A 19,178-nucleotide genomic window follows, 5' to 3' on the forward strand; every position below is an offset into this window, starting at 1 on the left:
CCCAGCTATATTCAGGGAGGGGGAGCATTCGGGAGGAACAATCTGGGAGTCTTTCCCCTCATACACACGGAATTTGTGTGTGTAGCCAGTGTCGCTTTCACACAACTTATATATTTTCAGTCCGAATCGGGACCTTTTATTTGGCAAGTACTGCTTGAAATGCAGCCTGCCCTTGAAAAGGACCAGGGACTCGTCCACACAGATATTTTTTCGGGGGTATATGTCTGGGAAAATTTATTGTTAAAATAATTTATTAGGGGCCTGACTTTGTAAAGTCGGTCATAGCTGGGGTCATTGGGAGGGGGGGTAATTTGCATTTTCTGTGAAATGTAGAAATCGCAGAATGCTCTCAAATCGTCGCCGGGCATTACCTCTCTGAACATTGGGGTGTTGAACAGGACATCAGTTGACCAATATGATCTGAGAGTGGGTTTCTTTATCAGACCCATATTGAGAAAAAGGCCAAAAAATGTTAAAATATCCGCCAAATCAACAGGTTTCCAGTTACTACCTTTGGAGTAGTAGGATGTGGGGTGGCCAGCAATGAATTGAGCAGCATACAAATTGGTCTGCTCAATCATTAAATTTAATAATTCTTCAGAGAAGAAAATTTAAAAAAAATCTACCTCCCTAAATCCAGCAGTGTCCACATGGACTCCCGTGGCAGAAATAAATTCTGGCACTCACGGAGTGTAGGATTCTGTGGGCACCCAATCATTTGCAGCGGCAGTAGCGCTAGCTCATTCTCGCCCACTGCGCTGTTGTTGATTTTTGTCGTCGCTAGAACTAGCAGACGACATCTGCAAAAACTGCTCGTCCGTTTCACTGGCGCTGTCTGTATCCGAACAGATCATGGCGTAAGCCTCATCTGCCGAATACATACGTGCAGCCATTTCAATATATATATATATATATATATATATATATATATGACAGAGGAGATGGGAGGACAGACAGACCGACTGACAGGAAGACTGGGGTGACGCTGGGAGTGGGATAAAAATTGATTCTGAATTTCACACAGGTCTCTCAGGTTCTGACAGCAGCACAGCTCCAATCTCTAACAATGTCACAGACAGAGTGACAAGATGTAGCTGTGCTGCTGTTTCCCGCATTTGATACACTGCTGTGATTGGATAGTTAGTTACTATCCAATCACAGCATTCAGAGATGCAGAGACGCTGTCATTGGTCCCTGCATCTCTTCACTGTCCTCCAAATGACGTGATCGTTCATGATCAGGCATCACTAGGGTTAATCAGTCGGGGGGCGGTGCTCAGCACTCCCTGGCTGTTCCAATACCGCCCCCCGGCTCTCACAGCAGCAGGTCAGCCACTTTCATTTTCACTTTCTCCTCCGTTCTGGCAGGAGATCAGCATCTCCTACCAGATCGCACTGTGTTTGGTCAGTCATATTGACTGACCAATCACAGCTCTCTGGGTGCGGGGACCGACTGCAAGGGTCCCTGCACCCCTTGCCGTGCCTGTCAGCTGTCATAGACAGCTGTCGGCACTTAACTGTCATTGCTTGTTTACAGGCAGTGACAGTTCAAAGGCATGACGTGCATAGTCCGTCCTGGTGCAGGAAGTTACCTCCTGCTATGACGGACTGTACACCTCAATAGACATTAAGGGGTTAAAATTATGAATTCTTTATTTTTTCAAAGTTAAAATACAGTCATAGCAAAAAGTCTTTTTTCTTTCTTGGTTGAAACATGTAGGAAAAATGTATTTAAGGATCATAGGGAACCTAGGGAAAAGACTAGAATACCAACGCATTTCAAAAGCAAGTGTGTTCTTAAACTTGGTTCACTGTCTCTACTTTTGGACATATCAAATCATAAGAGTAAGTCAGAGAGAAGCCGAAGCAATAGCTTCCAGTTGATGTCCAATACATCCAAAGGCAGGAACACTGAAGTCAGCGCGATTGGGCGCAGGGCTCATGTCAAGACCACTGGAACGGCACTGAAACTGAAAGCAAGTATGTGTTTTTATTTGAAATAGGCCAAGAATGAGGAATGACAAGGGGTTGTCCTAGTAATGGACCAACCCTTTAAGAAATAGAAATGTTTTAAACAAAAATTGTAACATTCTGGACATGAAAAAGGTTTCTCCTCCTTGTGACTTCCCTGATGTTAAAGACTTGATCTTAGTGTAAAACATTTTCTACATTATGAACATGAAAAAGGCTTCTCCCCTGTGTGGGTTCTTTGGTGTATAACAAGATTAAATTTCTGATTAAAACATTTCCCACATTCTGAACAGGAAAAGGGCTTCTCCCCTGTGTGAGTTCTCTGGTGGTTAACCAAAGCTGATTTCTGATTAAAACATTTCCCACATTCTGAACAGAAATATGGCTTCTTCCCTGTGTGGGTTCTTTGGTGTATAACAAGTTTGAATTTATGGTTAAAACATTTACCACATTCTGGACAGGAAAAAGGCTTCTCCCCTGTGTGAATTCTCTGGTGGTTAACCAAAGCTGATTTCTGTTTAAAACATTTCCAACATTCTGAACAGGAAAAAGGCTTCTCCCCTGAGTGGATTCTCTGGTGCCTAACCAAATCTGATTTCTGTTTAAAACATTTCCCACATTCTGAACATGAAAAAGGCTTCTCGCCTGTGTGGGTTCTATGGTGGTTAACCAAAACCGATTTCCGGTTAAAACATTTCTCACATTCTGGACAGGAAAAAGGCTTTTCCCCTGTATGAATTCTCTGGTGGTTAACCAAAGCTGATTTACGGTTAAAACATTTCCCACATTCTGAACAGGAAAAAGGCTTCTCCCTTGTGTGAGTTTTTTGGTGTCTAACAAGATGTGATTTGAGCTTAAAACATTTCCCACATTTGGAACAAGAAAATCTTTTCTCCATTGTATGAATTTTTGGATGTTGAAGAAATGACTTTTCAATGTTTTCAATGGGAAACCAATTTCTATATTCTGAACATGAAAATGGATTTTTTGTATTAGGAGTATTTCTGTTTTTAATGATTATTTTGTGACTTTGATTTTCCTTAGCAGTCAGTAATGAATCAGAAGACAGGACCAGTTTCAAAGGATCAGATGATAGATCTTTGCTGTGAAGGGATGATGGTGTATCTGGTGTAATGGTATTCACTTCAATTGTATCCTGTGGGGTCTCAAGATCATTGGATTTAAAAACTGAAGATGTTAGCTGTCCCTCTGACCTCCTGGTACGGTACTCTGTCAAGCATAAAAAAAATATTATTTTTGAATAAAATATCTTTGAATGTCATTTAACATTTCTATTGAATTCTTCAAGAAGACAATGACAATTCACAGTCTAATAGAAAATCTCATAGGATGAACCAGTGGAGCGTGCTGTTCAACTGTTAGTTCATTCTGCCTCCCAAATATGGAATGAACAGCCACAAAGAAACATTATGTTGACGAACATAATACCAAGAAAAACCGCGCGCCGGTTCATCTTTCATCGTTTTTAAGAAATCTCAAGATGGAAGAGGCCAGGAGCCATTTGGTGAGCTGCATTTCTTGCTACATGTTCACAGACTTACCAGTGGAAAAGCCAAACTTCACATGCCACAAATGCAAGCTTGTGTCCCTGTTGGAGGAAAAGTTGCAAAATCTCGAAGAGAGGTTAGCTACGTTGAAGATCATTAAGGAAGGTGAAGAGTTCTTGGACAGAGCAGAATTATCTCTTCATGTTACAGAAAGAGAAGAAATTCGAAGTGCACCTGAAGAAACAGAGGAATGGAGACATGTGACCCAGAGAAGCAGGAGGATCAGGAGGCAGTCAGCACCCATACTGCTCAGAAACCAGTACCAGGCTCTCACGCAGGAAAACAATGAAGAAATACATCAGGATAAGACTTTGCCAACAAGCAGCAACCTTGTACGCCTTCAGAGTCCTCCTGGATGGAAAAAGAAAAATGTTGTGAAGAAGAAACGGAGAGTGGTGGTCATGGGGGATTCCCTGTTGAGAGGAACTGAGGCCGCTATCTGCAGACCGGATATTACTTCAAGAGAAATGTGTTGTCTTCCAGGTGCAAAAATTAAAGATGTGTCTGACAGGATATCAGGACTCTTCAGACCTACAGATGACTACCCATTCCTGCTACTACATGTGGGGACAAATGACACAGCAAGAAACGACCTGGAAACCATCTGCAGAGACTTTGAAGACTTAGGCAAGAAAGTGAAAGAACTGGGAGCGCAGGTGGTCTTCTCTTCCATCCTCCCAGTGGATGGCCATGGAACAAGGAGGTGGAATAAGATTCTGCAGGTGAACAACTGGCTACTTCGATGGTGCCGTCAGCAACGATTTGGATTTCTGGATCACGGAGTGAACTACTTATACGATGGACTACTTGCTAGAGTTGGGGTGCACCTTACGAAGACTGGTAAGCATGTATTTGGAAGTCGCCTTGCTACACTTGTAAGGAGAGCTTTAAACTAGAACAACATGGGAAGGGAAGCAAAAGACCAGAAAAAGCCATACACCTGACAAATGCTATTGAGAACTCTGCTATTAGAAGTGGAAAGGAAGAACAAAGACGAAAGAATCTAATTAATAAAAATATTGGAGAAAGAGAAACCAATCACAAACTAAAATGTTTCTATACTAATGCACAAAGCATGGGCAACAAACAAGGAGAATTGGAACTACTAACACAGGAAAAGAAATATGATGTCATTGGAATCACTGAAACTTGGTGGGACAATACACATGATTGGAATACAAGACTAGAAGGATACAACTTATTTGCAAGAAACAGACTTGATAAACGAGGAGGGGGTGTCGCATTGTATGTTAGAAACGCGTATATCTGCACAGAGATTGAAGCTTCAGAGACTGGGAGTTCTGTGGAAACTGTTTGGGTAAGAATAAAAGGACAGAACAATGGAAAGGACACCATTGTAGGCATTTACTACAGGCCGCCTGTGCAAGCTGAAGCTATGGATGAACTCTTTATGCATCAAATGGCCAAGTTCTCCAAAAAATATGACATAGTTGTCATGGGAGATTTCAACTATCCAGACATTTGTTGGGAATCTCTCTCAGGCAAAACTAACAGGTCAAGGAAATTCTTATCCTCTCTTGCTGACAACTTTATCTTCCAAAAGGTAAGGGAGAAAACAAGGGGAACTGCTACCTTGGATCTAATTCTTATAAACAGGGAGGAAATGGTTGAGGAGGTAAAAGTGGCTGGGACCCTAGGAGGTAGCGACCATGCTATTTTAGAATTTTGGATAACTAGAGGCGGAAGACCTGTGAAGACTCAGACGTCAAGGTTAGATTTCAGAAAGGCAGATTTTAAGGGATTCAGAAAGAGAATTGGAGGGATCCAATGGCTGGATATCCTTAAAGACAAAAATGTCCAGGAAGGATGGGAAATCTTGAAAAATGAAATTCTCAAAGCACAGTTGTTAACAATTCCGAAAAGAGGGAAGAATAGGAAGCAGTTAAGGAAACCAGGATGGATGAACACAGAACTTAAGCACATGCTAAAAAGGAAGAAAAAAATGTTTATAAAATGGAAAGAGGGAGGCATATCTAAAGAAGAATATAATGCTGTCTGCAGAACCTGCAGGGCACAAATCAGATTAGCTAAAGCTGAAAATGAATTGAGGCTTGCAAGAGATGTCAAAAGCAATAATAAAGGATTTTGGGGATATGTCAAAAGTAAAAGAAAAGTCAAAGATGCTATAGGATTTTTACAGGATGAAAATGATGAAATGGTAAGACAGGATGTTGAGAAGGCTGAACTTTTAAATTCCTATTTTGCATCTGTTTTCTCTCAGAAAGGAAATGTAACATCAACTGTTATTCACTGTCCTATTAAGGGAATAGAAGAATCCAGGATATCTATAAACAGAAAGATAGTGAGGAAACACTTAGCTAGCCTAAATGAATTCAAGTCTCCAGGTCCAGATGAATTACACCCCAGAGTACTGAAGGAGATAGCAGAAGAAATTTTTGAACCCCTCTCTATAATCTTTGAAAATTCTTGGAGAACAGGAGAAGTGCCAGAAGACTGGAGAAGAGCAAATGTTGTTCCTATCTTCAAAAAGGGGAAGAAGGTGGACCCAGGTAACTATATGCCGGTGAGTCTGACTTCTATACCAGGAAAGATCTTTGAACAAATTATTAAACAACATGTATGTCAATACCTGGATAAGAATGAAGTGATTAAACAGAGTCAGCATGGGTTTGTAACTAATAAGTCATGTCAGACTAACTTAATTTCCTTCTATGACGGTATCACTGATTGGGTGGATCAAGGAAATGCTGTAGATATAGTATATCTTGACTTCAGCAAAGCATTTGACAAAGTCTCTCATACAATCCTTATTGAAAAAATGATTAAGTATGGAATGGACAAGGCAACTGTTAGGTGGATTCATAACTGGCTTAGTGATCGGACCCAAAGAGTGGTCGTAAATGGCTGCACATCCAGTTGGAAGAATGTCTCAAGTGGGGTACCACAGGGCTCTGTCCTGGGCCCTGTATTGTTCAACATCTTTATCAACGATTTAGATGAAGGAATTGAGGGTAAACTGATTAAATTTGCTGATGACACAAAGCTAGGAGGGATAGCTAATACTAGAGAAGAGAGAGAGAGGATTCAAAAAGATTTAAATAAACTGGAGAAGTGGGCAGCAACAAACAGAATGGTTTTTAACAGGGAGAAATGCAAAGTACTACATCTGGGCAATAAAAATGGAAAAAGCATATATAGAATGGGAGGAATAGGGCTAAGTGACAGCACATGTGAAAAAGACTTGGGTATACTAATAGATCACAGACTGAATATGAGTCAACAGTGTGGTGCAGCAGCAAAAAAGGCAAATGCAATTCTAGGATGTATTAACAGAAGCATACAGTCTAGATCACGTGAAGTCATTATTTCCCTCTACTCCTCTTTGGTCAGACCTCATCTGGAATATTGTGTCCAGTTTTGCGCACCACATTTTAAAAAAGACATCAACAAACTGGAGCAAGTTCAGAAAAGAGCGACCAGAATGGTGACCGGTCTGCAAACCCTGTCTTATGAGGAAAGGTTGCAGGATTTGGGAATGTTTAGTTTGCAAAAGAGAAGACTGAGAGGAGACTTAATAGCTGTCTACAAATATCTAAAGGGCTGTCACATTGTAGAAGGATCAACTTTATTCTCATTTGCACAAGGAAAGACTAGAAGCAATGGGATGAAACTGAATGGGAGGAGACACAGATTAGATATTAGAAAAAACTTTTTGACAGTTAGAGTGATCAATGAGTGGAACAGGCTGCCACGAGAAGTGGTGAGTTCTCCTTCAATGGAAGTCTTCAAACAGAGGCTGGACAGACATCTGACTGGGATGATTTAGCGAATCCTGCTTTGAGCAGGGGGTTGGACCAGATGGCCCAGGAGGTCCCTTCCAACTCTACGATTCTAGGATTCTAGGATTCTCATCTCAGGTCACATTATTAGTGGCTCAGAGGCTCTTGAAAAGCTACATGGTTTCCATAAACCAATGCAGCAATATCAGTTCTCCCAAATTCAAATCTCTGACTTGCTTCTGAGCCTTGCAGTGTGCCCAAACCACATTTAGCATAAAAAAAACCTTCCGCAGGCATGTGTCAGCGGCAGCACCTGCACTGCACCATAATCGCATATATAATTAATTATTTATACATTTCTTTCCTGTTTTACTGAAGTTCCTAAAAAAATAATCTGTTTGAAAATGGCGTCGGACGCACCTGCACAGTAGCAGCTATCGGTGATCTGATAGCTGCTGTTGCACATGCGCCGCCATCTTCCTAGACAATAAAAAAATCTTCCGGCAAGATAATGTTGCCAGCGCCCGCGCAATAGCAGCTATTGGCGATCACTGATAGCTGCTACTGTGCAGGCTGCACCATCATGGAGGAGGAACTTTTTTTTTCTCTAACAAGTTGGTGCCGCCGGCGCCTGCACAATAGCAGCTATCAGATCACGGATAGCTGCTATAGCATAGGTGCAACCAGCACCATTTTCAAATGGATTTTTTTTTCAAAGATATTTATAAAACTTATTATGTGAACTAGGGGCAGGTCATTGAAGGATCAGTGACCTGTCAGAAGCCATACAGATGAATACCTAATCAGAGCACCACCTCCCACAGGCCGCCCCACAGCACGAGCATATCATTAATTGAAAACTGAAAATAAAGATTAACCCCTTTACCCCCAAGGGTAGTTTGCACATTAATGACCGGGCCAATTTTTACAATTCTGACCACTGTCCCTTTATGAGGTAATAACTCTGGAACGCTTCCATGGATCCCGGTGATTCTGACATTGTTTTCTCGTGACATATTGTACTTCATGTTAGTGGTAAAATTTCATTGATATAACTTGCGCTTATTTGTAAAAAAAAAACGGAAAGTTGGCGAAAATTTTGAAAATTTCGCAATTTTCCAACTTTGAATTTTTATGCCCTTAAATCACAGAGATATGGCACAGAAAAAGCTTAGTAAGTAACATTTCCCACATGTTTACTTTACATCAGCACAATTTTGGAACCAAATTTTTTTTTCTGTTAGGAAGTTATAAGGGTTAAAAGTTGACCAGCGATTTCTCATTTTTGCAACACCATTTTTTTTAGGGATCACATCACATTTGAAGTCACTTTGAGGGGTCTATATGATAGAAAATACCCAAAAGTGACACTATTCTAAAAACTGCACCCCTTAAGGTTCTCAAAACCACATTCAAGAAGTTTATTAACCCTTCAGATGCTTCACAGGAATTTTTTTAATGTTTAAAAAAAAAGAAGATTTAACTTTTTTTCACAAAAAAATTACTTCAGGTCCAATTTTTTTTTATTTTACCAAGGGTAACAGGAGAAACTGGACCACAAAAGTTATTGTGAAATTTATCCTGAATATGCAGATACCTGATATGTGGGGGACCACTGTTTCGGGGCATGGCAGAGCTCAGAAGGGAAGGAGCGCCGTTTGACTTTTTCAACGCAAAATTGGCTGGAATTGAGATCGGACGCCATGTCACGTTTGGAGAGCCCCTGATGTGCCTAAACAGTGGATTGTCTGCCCACTCATGTCTGACCACAGATCTTGATGAAAACTTATGTCGAAACGCGTCATCTGTTTCTGAAGTGTTTTTCTACATGCCCGGCAATCCTGTGCCATTCATGTTTAACCTAATGGATTAAAGGTTATATTTTAGTCTGTGATCTACTCGCTGTTTTTTTCCTCCTTTTTTTCTAAAGAGTGGAAACCCCCCACAAATGACACCATTTTGGAAACTAGACCCCCCCAAGGAATTTATCTAGATGTTTGGTGCGAACTTTGAACCCCCAAGGGCTTCACAGAAGTTTATAGCGTACAGCAGTAAAATTAAAATCATTTTTTCCACAAAAATGATCTTTTCACCCCCAATTTTTATTTTCCTAAGGAAAACAGGACCCCAAAAGTTATTGTGCAATATGTCCTGAGTACGCTGATATCCCACACTGTTTGGGCGCATGGCAGAGCTCAGAAGGGAAGGAGCGCCGTTTTGTGATGTTTTGGAATGCAGCCTTTAATGGAAGGGTCTGAGGGTGTCATGTTGCGTTTGTAGAGCCCCTGATGCACCTAAACTGTAAAATTCCTCACAAGTGACCCCATTTTGGAAACTAGACCCCCAAGGAACTTATCTAAATGTGTGGTGAGCCCCAAGTGCTTCACAGAAGTTTATAACACCCGGCATGAAAATAAAAAAAATCATATTTTTTCCGCAAACATGACCTTTTAGTCCCCAATTTATTTTCCCAAGGCTAACAGGAGAAATTGGACCCCAAAAGTTGTTGTCCAACTTGTCTTGAGTACGCCGATACCCCATATGTGGGAGAAAACTACTGTATGAGCACACGTTGGGGCTCAGAAGGGAAGTAGTGATGTTTTGGAATGCAAACTTTGATGGAATGGTCTGCGGGTGTCATGTGCATTTGGAGAGCCCCTGATGTGCCTAAACTGTGGAAATTCCTCATAAGTGACCCCATTTTGGAAACTAGACTACCCAAGGAACTTATCTAGATTTGTGGTAAGCACTTTGAACCCCCAAGTGCTTCACAGAAGTTTATAACGCCCGGGCGTGAAAATAAAAAAATCATATTTTTTTTCCACAAAAATGATCTTTTTGCCCCTAAATTTTTATTTTCACAAGGGTAACAGGAAAAATTAGACACCCAAAGTGCAATTTGTCATGAGTACGCTGATACCCCATATGTGGGGGTAAACCACTGTTTGGGCGCATGGCAGAGCGCAGAAGGGAAGGAGCGCCCGTTTGACTTTTTCAACGCAAAATTGGCTGCAATTGAGATTGGACGCCATGTTGCGTTTGGAGAGTCCCTGACATGCCTAAACAGTGGAAACCCCCCAATTCTAACTCCAAACCCTAACCTCAACACACCCCTAAGGGCAGACACACACTGGCGAATTTTTCGTCTGAGAATCGGATTGTAAAACTTGCCCTGGCCTGCACCTCTCCTGACCTGAACTTGACAGCTGCATAGTAATCCATCACGCTGTCATGCTCAGGTCAGGAGAGATGCAGGCCTGGGTAAGTTTTACGATCCGATTCTCGGATGAAAAATTTGCCAGTGTGTCTCTGCCCTAACCCTAATCTCAGCCCTAACCTAACTGTGATAATCAGCTGACACCCGGCCGCGATCAACGGCGTCCCCCCTTGGGAGCGCCGCTGATCGCTATGACGTACTATCTGTCCCCAGTCATACGGGCACGGGTACCGTGGACGGGATAGTACGTCAGATGTCAGAAAGGGGTTAAACAACAACCACAAGACAGATTTCATCACCCAAGGTATCATTGTAATCAGTATAATGGCGCATTTAATGCTGTTGATTATAAAAGCTAAGTTTTGTCATAAAGACTGGACTTGGTCTTGTAGGGACTATATGAGCACATTCAGCAGCACAGAAGGGGAGAAGGTAGATTCATCCAATAAAGAATCAGGGTTCTAGGAAGCCAGCAGCACCATTAACATCCGCTATCTCTTACAGGCCCATCATAAGTTTTCTTCAAGTGATTTTCTAACTTATCAGCACATTCTACGGTGGACACCGCATCTGCACATGCCACTCATGCACAGCACACAGCAACCCTATATGTGCACAGGTCTGACAACCATTGCCCTACTTTTTCATGTCACAGAATGTTTAATGACCTAGTGATCCTCAACCAAGATTATTGGTCCACCTGACCTAATAGCCTTACTTTATTCTGTAACTGATGAAGGTCTGATGTAAGACTGAAACGTTTTGCTTACTACTAAGTGTGGACAACATTAAATTATCTGATCATTTAAGTTGAGTGCCGAGTTTCTTAATATATGAGAAGAATCTGTGACTTCTCTACATTTAGTGGTTACTACTCACCTGGGTAGTCATATGTAGGAATCTCCACTTTACACCACTCATCACCAATCACAAATGTATTAATATGGGTCAGATCTTCACCCTGAAACAAATATTGTAAAAGTCACAGACAGATGGAGAAGTCACCTCTATGATCATCTCTAATCCCTCCATCTCCACCGATCTCATTACACAAGTATAAAACATATAATAGTGGTGGATAAAACAAGATCTTCACAGCCATCTACACATCATAGGGGAGATCTCATGACACCTTCCCTCCATCTACCTGATGATCCTGAGGAACATTGGGATCTTCATGTTTACAGTGCTGTGGAAGAAGAGGACGGGAACATCTCTCTGGTGTTGTCCTCTTACTGGTTAGATCTGGAGAAAACACATACAGGGACTGAATTCATTCTTTACATACAGATAATTATAGGCCGTGTGCATTTAGTCCTATTACCTGGTGATGTGAGGGGCTGGGGATCCTCCATCATGACGTCCTTGTACAGATCTTTGTGTCCTTCTAAATACTCCCACTCCTCCTTGGAGAAATAGACGGCGACATCCTGACACTTTATAGGAACCTGACATATACAATGATACCGTCATCTCCCCGATACCTTCATAGCATTACTGTATAATGTCCCAGCATTCCCAGCAGTGTCACCTCTCCAGTCAGCAGCTCAATAATCTTGTAGGAGAGTTCTAGGATCTTCTGGTCATTGATGTCCTCATGTATCAGGGGGAGGGGTGGAGGCCCCATGATTGGGGTCAGGGGTCTTTCACATCCCTCAGACACAGGGTCCTGACAGCGCTCACTAGAGGTCTTCTTCACTACTGTGTAATCCTGGTTATGGAGAGACACATTAATAAATCTCACTACAGACATTTCCAGAGTCCTCACCTCTCCAGTTCTGTCCGTTATTCCCATTGATAAGAATGATGTAATGTGACGTCATCAGAATCTCTCACCTCTCCAGTAAGCCGGAAGAGGATCTCTAGGGTGAGGTGTAATATCCTCTCCGTCCTCTTGTCTCTGTCCATATCCATCTTTGATGAGTAAATTAGGTAAATTCTCTTATACAGAAGATCTCCACTGAGAAGATCAGATATTGTAGGGACCTGAATGAGAAGATGACGATGTAACATCATAAAAATCCTGTGTAATAATACAATTTCTGGAGATAATAAGGGGAAACATATCAGGAGATTTATTATTTTCCAGTATTCAGTTTTTCTCCTTTACATCTGCTAATAAATCCTATATATTTTAGACCACACACAACAAGCAGTTTCCTCCTTGGACTCTTCAGCTGAATATGTTTCTCATAGACTCATCTTCCATAACGCTAATTCTTGTCTCATTTACCGACACTGGAATCAGCATTAGTAATACTGCAGGAGATATTCATGAGGCTGGTTTCACATTCGCGCTTTTTAAGCGCACGCACGGCCGGGGGTAGCTCCGCCCCCGAGCCGGCTCTCTGCCCGGCGTGCCCGCCCCTTCCTTGTAGCGCCGCCTCCTAGCGCACAGCGGCGCCTGCGATCGGCGCACCCTATCTTTAGCATAGGGTGCGCAGATCGTGCGCAGGCCGTGCGCTAGTTGCGCTTTGACCTGCGCTCCGCACTTTTGACGGTGCGCCGTGCGCGCCAAAATCCGAAAAGTTTGATTTTGGCGCGCACGGCGCACCGTCAAAAGTGCGCAGCGCAGGTCAAAGCGCAACTAGCGCACGGCCTGCGCACGATCTGCGCACCCTATGCTAAAGATAGGGTGCGCCGATCGCAGGCGCCGCTGTGCGCTAGGAGGCGGCGCTACAAGGAAGGGGCGGGCACGCTGGGCAGAGAGCCGGCTCGGGGGCGGAGCTACCCCCGGCCGTGCGTGCGCTTAAAAAGCGCGAATGTGAAACCAGCCTGACACGTGACAGGAGAAATAACTAATTCATGATGAGGACGACATCTTCATCTTCTACTAAGGCTCTAGAAACATATCTGGCCAGAGTCCGTCACTGACTCCATCACCACTGGCCGCCTGTATGAATGTTTCCCGTCTTCCCCGCACTGTAATCTTCTATCACGTTAGATCTCGTGTCTGATTCACACACAGAAGCTTGAGACATTTATAAAAGATTTTTTGTAAGAATAACAAGACAACAGTTATATGATGCCAATGTCTCCATATCAGTAGCGTAGCTACCGGGGGGCCCCACGCTCTGAGGGGGCCCACTGAGCTACGCTACTGTAACTGTATCGGCGTGCACAGCGCGCCCATACAGTTACATTCTGCGGCAGAGCAGGGAGAATCGATCTCCCTACTCTGCCGCCCAGCCGCTATGGGCCCCTGAGAGGGCGGTGTGGGGGCCCCGATGCCAGCAGTGGGCCCCCCACCTCACAGCCAGCAATGTCGTCCTGGGCTATTCTGTGCACACAGGACCTGTGATGAGGTCACAGGAGGGGCGGAGTCAGCGATCACATGATCGGGGGTCTTCAGTGGCTGCAGGACTCTGCTGTGCTGGTTGTCATGGTGCTGGATGAGGTGAAGTAAGTTTCTGTGTGGGGTCAGGAGGGGTTTTACAGGGTGGATGTAGCAGAGCTGTGTGTGTATGAGGTGTACAGAGCAGAACCATGTGTGTAGAAGGTGTACGGAGCAAAGATATGCATGTATGAGGTGTACAGAGGATCGGAGCCGCGTGTGTATGGGGTGAGCAGAGCCGTTTGTGTACGGAGCGGAGCAGTGTGTGTACGGAGCAGAGCCGTGTGCGGGGTGTACGGAGCGGAGCCGTGTGTGCAAGGTGTATGGAACGGAGCCGTATGTGTACGAGGTGTATGGAGCGGAGCCGCATGTGTACGGGGTGTGCGGAGCAAAGCAGTGTGTGTACAAGGTTGACGGAGCGGAGCCGCGTGTGTATAGCGTGTACGGAGCAGAGCCGCGTGTGTACGGGGTGTGGCAGAGCCGTGTACGGAGCGGAGCCGTGTGTGCAAGGTGTATGGAACGGAGCCGTATGTGTACGAGGTGTATGGAGCGGAGCCGCATGTGTGCGGGGTGTGCGGAGCAAAGCTGTGTGTGTACAAGGTTGACGGAGCGGAGCCGCATGTGTATAGCGTGTACGGAGGAGAGCCGCGTGTGTACGGGGTGTACGGAGCAGAGCCGCGTGTGTACTAGGTGTACAGAACAGAGCCGCATGTGTACGGAGCAGAGCCGTTTGTGTATAGGGGGTGCGGAGCAGAGCAGTGTGTGTATAGGGGGTATCAGGTGCAGTAATAGGGCCACATACGGCAGCAGAGGCTCAGTGTTCGGGTATCAAGTGCAGTAATAGGGACACATACGGCAGCAGCGGATCAGTATTGGGGTATCAAGTGCAGTAATAGGGACACATACGGCAGCAGCGGCTCATCATTGGGATATCAAGTGCAGTAATAGGGACACATACGGCAGCAGCGGCTCAGCATTGGGGTATCAAGTGCAGTAATAGGGAGACATGGGGCAGCAGCGGCTCAGCATTGGGATATCAGGTGCAGTAATAGGGTCACATATGGGGCAGCAGAGGCTCAGCATTGGGGTATCAGGTGCAGTAATAGGGATACATACGGCAGCAGCCGCTCAGTATTGGGGTATCAGGTGCAGTAATAGGGACACATACGGCAGCAGAGGCTCAGTATTGGGGTATCAAGTGCAGTAATAGGGACACATACGGCAGCAGCGGCTCAGTATTGGGGTATCAAGTGCAGTAATAGGGACACATGCGGCAGCAGCGGCTCAGCATTGGGGTATCAGGTGAAGTAATAGGGACACATACGGCAGCAGAGGCTCAGCATTGGGGTATCAGGTGAAGTAATAGGGACACATACGGCAGCAGAGGCTCAGCATTGGGGTATCAGGTGCAGTAATAGGGACACATACGGCAGCAGTGGCTCAGCATTGGGGTATCAGGTGAAGTAATAGGGACACATACGGCAGCAGAGGCTCAGCATTGGGGTATCAGGTGCAGTAATAGGGACACATACGGCAGCAGAGGCTCAGCATTGGGGTATCAGGTGAAGTAATAGGGACACATACGGCAGCAGAGGCTCAGCATTGGGGTATCAGGTGCAGTAATAGGGACACATACGGCAGCAGAGGCTCAGCATTGGGGTATCAGGTGAAGTAATAGGGACACATACGGCAGCAGAGGCTCAGCATTAGGGTATCAGGTGCAGTAATAGGGACACATACCGCAGCAGCGGCTCAGCATTGGGGTATCAGCAGGATGAGGGGTTTGTGCAGGTTGGAGATAGATGGTGATGGAGCTGGAATATGAGAAGTGAAACGTGTCTTTGCTGTATTCACTGTAGCCGAGTCCTGGCTGGAGGAGTTGTCATGTCGGTCTGGGCCAGATGGAAAAGACGTGAAAAGTGACCGATTCCATCAGAAAGAATGTCAGCGGTAAGACACCAACTATACCTGTGCAGTAATCACATATGTTTTGTAGGACTGGTATTTACCACTGACCATATTGCGGTAATATCCATGTTGGTCTTTATATAGGGATTATTTTCAGTAACAGCGCAGTCATCTCCTACATCCACTATTAGGGTGCGTCACCGAGTTGTAATCACAGTTACCCAGTTAGGGGCCCACTCAGAAGTTTCGCCTCCCCTGAACCGAAACCCTAGCTACGCCTCTGCTCCATATACAAGGTTTTGTCCTCAGGATAAGATGATTTTTTTAGACACTTCTCTCCCCCCCATTAGAAGGGATACCTGGAGCTATTGGGGTCTTTACCTGCTACAGTCCTGGCGGGGTTTAATCAGTAAAGTTGATGTTGGACAAACGTCACCATCAAATAGCAGCACACGGAAGGGAAATCACTCCTCTACTCAGCTCTATGGATCTAGGATGAAATCTACTGCAGCCCCTGCAAGAAAAGAATGAAAAAAAGCAGATGTTCGGTGAGACCACTGTGGCAGAGATTCCAATGGCTGCTCTGTGCGCACAGGACCTGTGATGAGGTCAGAGGAGGGGAGGAGTCACATGATCAGGGGCCTTAGTGTATACAGGACTCTGCTGTGCTGGTTGTCATGGTGCTGGATGAGGGGAAGTTTCTGTGTGGGGTCAGGAGGGGTTTACAGGGTGGATGTAGCAGAGCCGTGTGTGTACGAGGTGTACGGAGCGGAGCCGCGTGTACGAGGTGTACGGAGCGGAGCCGTGTGTGTACGAGGTGTACGGAGCAGAACCCTGTGTGTACGAGGTGTACGGAGCAGAACCCTGTGTGTACGAGGTGTACGGAGCGGAGCCGTGTGTGTACGAGGTGTACGGAGCAGAACCCTGTGTGTACGAGGTGTACGGAGCGGAACCCTGTGTGTACGAGGTGTACGGAGCGGAGCCGTGTGTGTACGAGGTGTACGGAGCGGAGCTGCGTGTGTACGAGGTGTGCGGTGCGGAGCCGCGTGTGTACGAGGTGTACGGAGCGGAGCCGCGTGTGTACGAGGTGTACGGAGCGGAGCCGGGTGTATGAGGTGTACGGAGCGGAGCCTCGTGTGTGTACTAGGTGTACAGAGCGGAGCCTCGTGTGTGTACGAGGTGTACGGAGCGGAGCCTCGTGTGTGTACGAGGTGTACGGAGCGGAGCCGCGTGTGTACGAGGTGTACGGAGCAGAGCCGCGTGTATGAGGTGTACGGAGCGGAGCCTCGTGTGTGTACTAGGTGTACGGAGCGGAGCCGCGTGTGTACGAGGTGTACGGAGCGGAGCCGCGTGTGTACGAGGTTTGCGGAGCCGAGTGTGTACGAGGTGTATGGAGCGGAGCCGTGTGTACGAGGTGTATGGAGCAGAGCGGCGTGTGTACGAGGTGTACGGAGCGGAGCCATGTGTGTACGAGGTGTACGGAGCGGAGCCGCGTGTGTACGAGGTGTGCGGTGCGGAGCCGCGTGTGTACGAGGTGTGCGGTGCGGATCCGCGTGTGTACGGGGTGTACGGAGCGGAGTCGGGTGTATGAGGTGTACGGAGCGGAGCCTCGTGTGTGTACTAGGTGTACGGAGCGGAGCCGCGTGTGTACGAGGTGTACGGAGCAGAGCCGCGTGTATGAGGTGTACGGAGCGGAGCCGCGTGTATGAGGTGTACGGAGCGGAGCCTCGTGTGTGTACTAGGTGTACGGAGCGGAGCCTCGTGTGTGTACTAGGTGTACGGAGCGGAGCCGCGTGTGTACGAGGTGTGCGGAGCCGCGTGTGTACGAGGTTTGCGGAGCCGAGTGTGTACGAGGTGTACGGAGCGGAGCCGTGTGTACGAGGTGTACGGAGCAGAGCCGCGTGTGTACGAGGTGTACGGAGCGGAGCCATGTGTGTACGAGGTGTACGGAGCGGAGCCGCGTGTGTACGAGGTGTACGGAGTGGAGCCGTGTGTGTACGAGGTGTACGGAGCGGAGCCACGTGTGTACGAGGTGTACGGAGCAGAGCCGTGTGTGTACGAGGTGTACGGAGCAGAACCCTGTGTGTACGAGGTGTACGGAGCGGAGCCGCGTGTGTACGAGGTGTACGGAGCGGAGCCGCGTGTGTACGAGGTTTGCGGAGCCGAGTGTGTACGAGGTGTACGGAGCGGAGCCGTGTGTACGAGGTGTACGGAGCAGAGCCGCGTGTGTACGAGGTGTACGGAGCGGAGCCGCGTGTGTACGAGGTGTACGGAGCAGAGCCATGTGTGTACGAGGTGTACGGAGCGGAGCCGCGTGTGTACGAGGTGTACGGAGCGGAGCCACGTGTGTACGAGGTGTACGGAGCAGAGCCGTGTGTGTACGAGGTGTACGGAGCAGAACCCTGTGTGTACGAGGTGTACGGAGCGGAGCCGCGTGTGTACGAGGTGTACGGAGCGGAGCCGCGTGTGTACGAGGTGTACAGAGCGGAGCCGTGTGTGTACGAGGTGTACGGAGCAGAACCCTGTGTGTACGAGGTGTACGGAGCAGAACCCTGTGTGTACGAGGTGTACGGAGCAGAACCCTGTGTGTACGAGGTGTACGGAGCAGAACCCTGTGTGTACGAGGTGTACGGAGCGGAGCCGTGTGTGTACGAGGTGTACGGAGCAGAGCCGTGTGTGTACGAGGTGTACGGAGCAGAACCCTGTGTGTACGAGGTGTACGGAGCGGAGCAGTGTGTGTACGAGGTGTACGGAGCGGAGCCGCGTGTGTACGAGGTGTGCGGTGCGGAGCCGCGTATGTGCGAGGTGTACGGAGCAGAGCCGTGTGTATACGAGGTGTACGGAGCAAAGTTGTGTTTGTATGAGGTGTACGGAGCAGAGCTGCATGTATGAGGTGTACGGAGCGGAGCCTCGTGTGTGTACTAGGTGTACGGAGCGGAGCCGCGTGTGTACGAGGTGTACGGAGCAGAGCCGCGTGTGTACGAGGTGTACGGAGCGGAGCCGCGTGTGTACGAGGTGTACGGAGCGGAGCCGCGTGTGTACGAGGTGTACGGAGCGGAGCCGCGTGTGTACGAGGTGTACGGAGCGGAGCCGCGTGTGTACGAGGTGTATGGAGTGGATCCGAGTGCGTACAAGGTGTATGGAGGGGAGCCGCATGTGTACGAGGTGTGCGGAGCAGAGCCGTGTGTGTACGAGGTGTACAGAGCGGAGTCGCGTGTGTATGAGGTGTACGGCGCGGAGCCGAGTGTGTACGCGCCGTACACCTCGGAGCCGCGTGTGTACGAGGTGTGCGGAGCAGAGCCGCGTGTATGAGGTGTACGGAGCGGAGCCGCGTGTGTACGAGGTGTACGGAGCGGAGCCGTGTGTATACGAGGTGTACGGAGCAAAGTTGTGTTTGTATGAGGTGTACGGAGCAGAGCT

The 19,178-nt window shown here is 46.9% G+C and overlaps 1 protein-coding gene across 1 annotated transcript; it reads right to left on the reverse strand.

Moving 5' to 3' along the window:
• Window positions 1-1,970: 1,970 nt before the first annotated feature.
• On the reverse strand, window positions 1,971-16,360 carry LOC141051081 (oocyte zinc finger protein XlCOF7.1-like). Its single transcript, XM_073547941.1, has 7 exons — window positions 16,140-16,360; window positions 12,353-12,502; window positions 12,048-12,227; window positions 11,841-11,964; window positions 11,664-11,761; window positions 11,396-11,477; window positions 1,971-3,200 (listed from the first exon to the last, which is right to left on the reverse strand). Exons 2-7 carry the CDS (start codon window positions 12,428-12,430, stop codon window positions 2,170-2,172), a joined length of 1,593 nt encoding a protein of 530 aa, XP_073404042.1. The 5' UTR covers window positions 12,431-12,502; window positions 16,140-16,360; the 3' UTR covers window positions 1,971-2,169.
• Window positions 16,361-19,178: the final 2,818 nt, after the last annotated feature.

Source organism: Dendrobates tinctorius, unplaced genomic scaffold, assembly GCF_039654945.1.
Source record: "Dendrobates tinctorius isolate UK_male_01 unplaced genomic scaffold, ASM3965494v1 ptg000155l, whole genome shotgun sequence".
Classification (NCBI taxonomy): domain Eukaryota; kingdom Metazoa; phylum Chordata; class Amphibia; order Anura; family Dendrobatidae; genus Dendrobates; species Dendrobates tinctorius.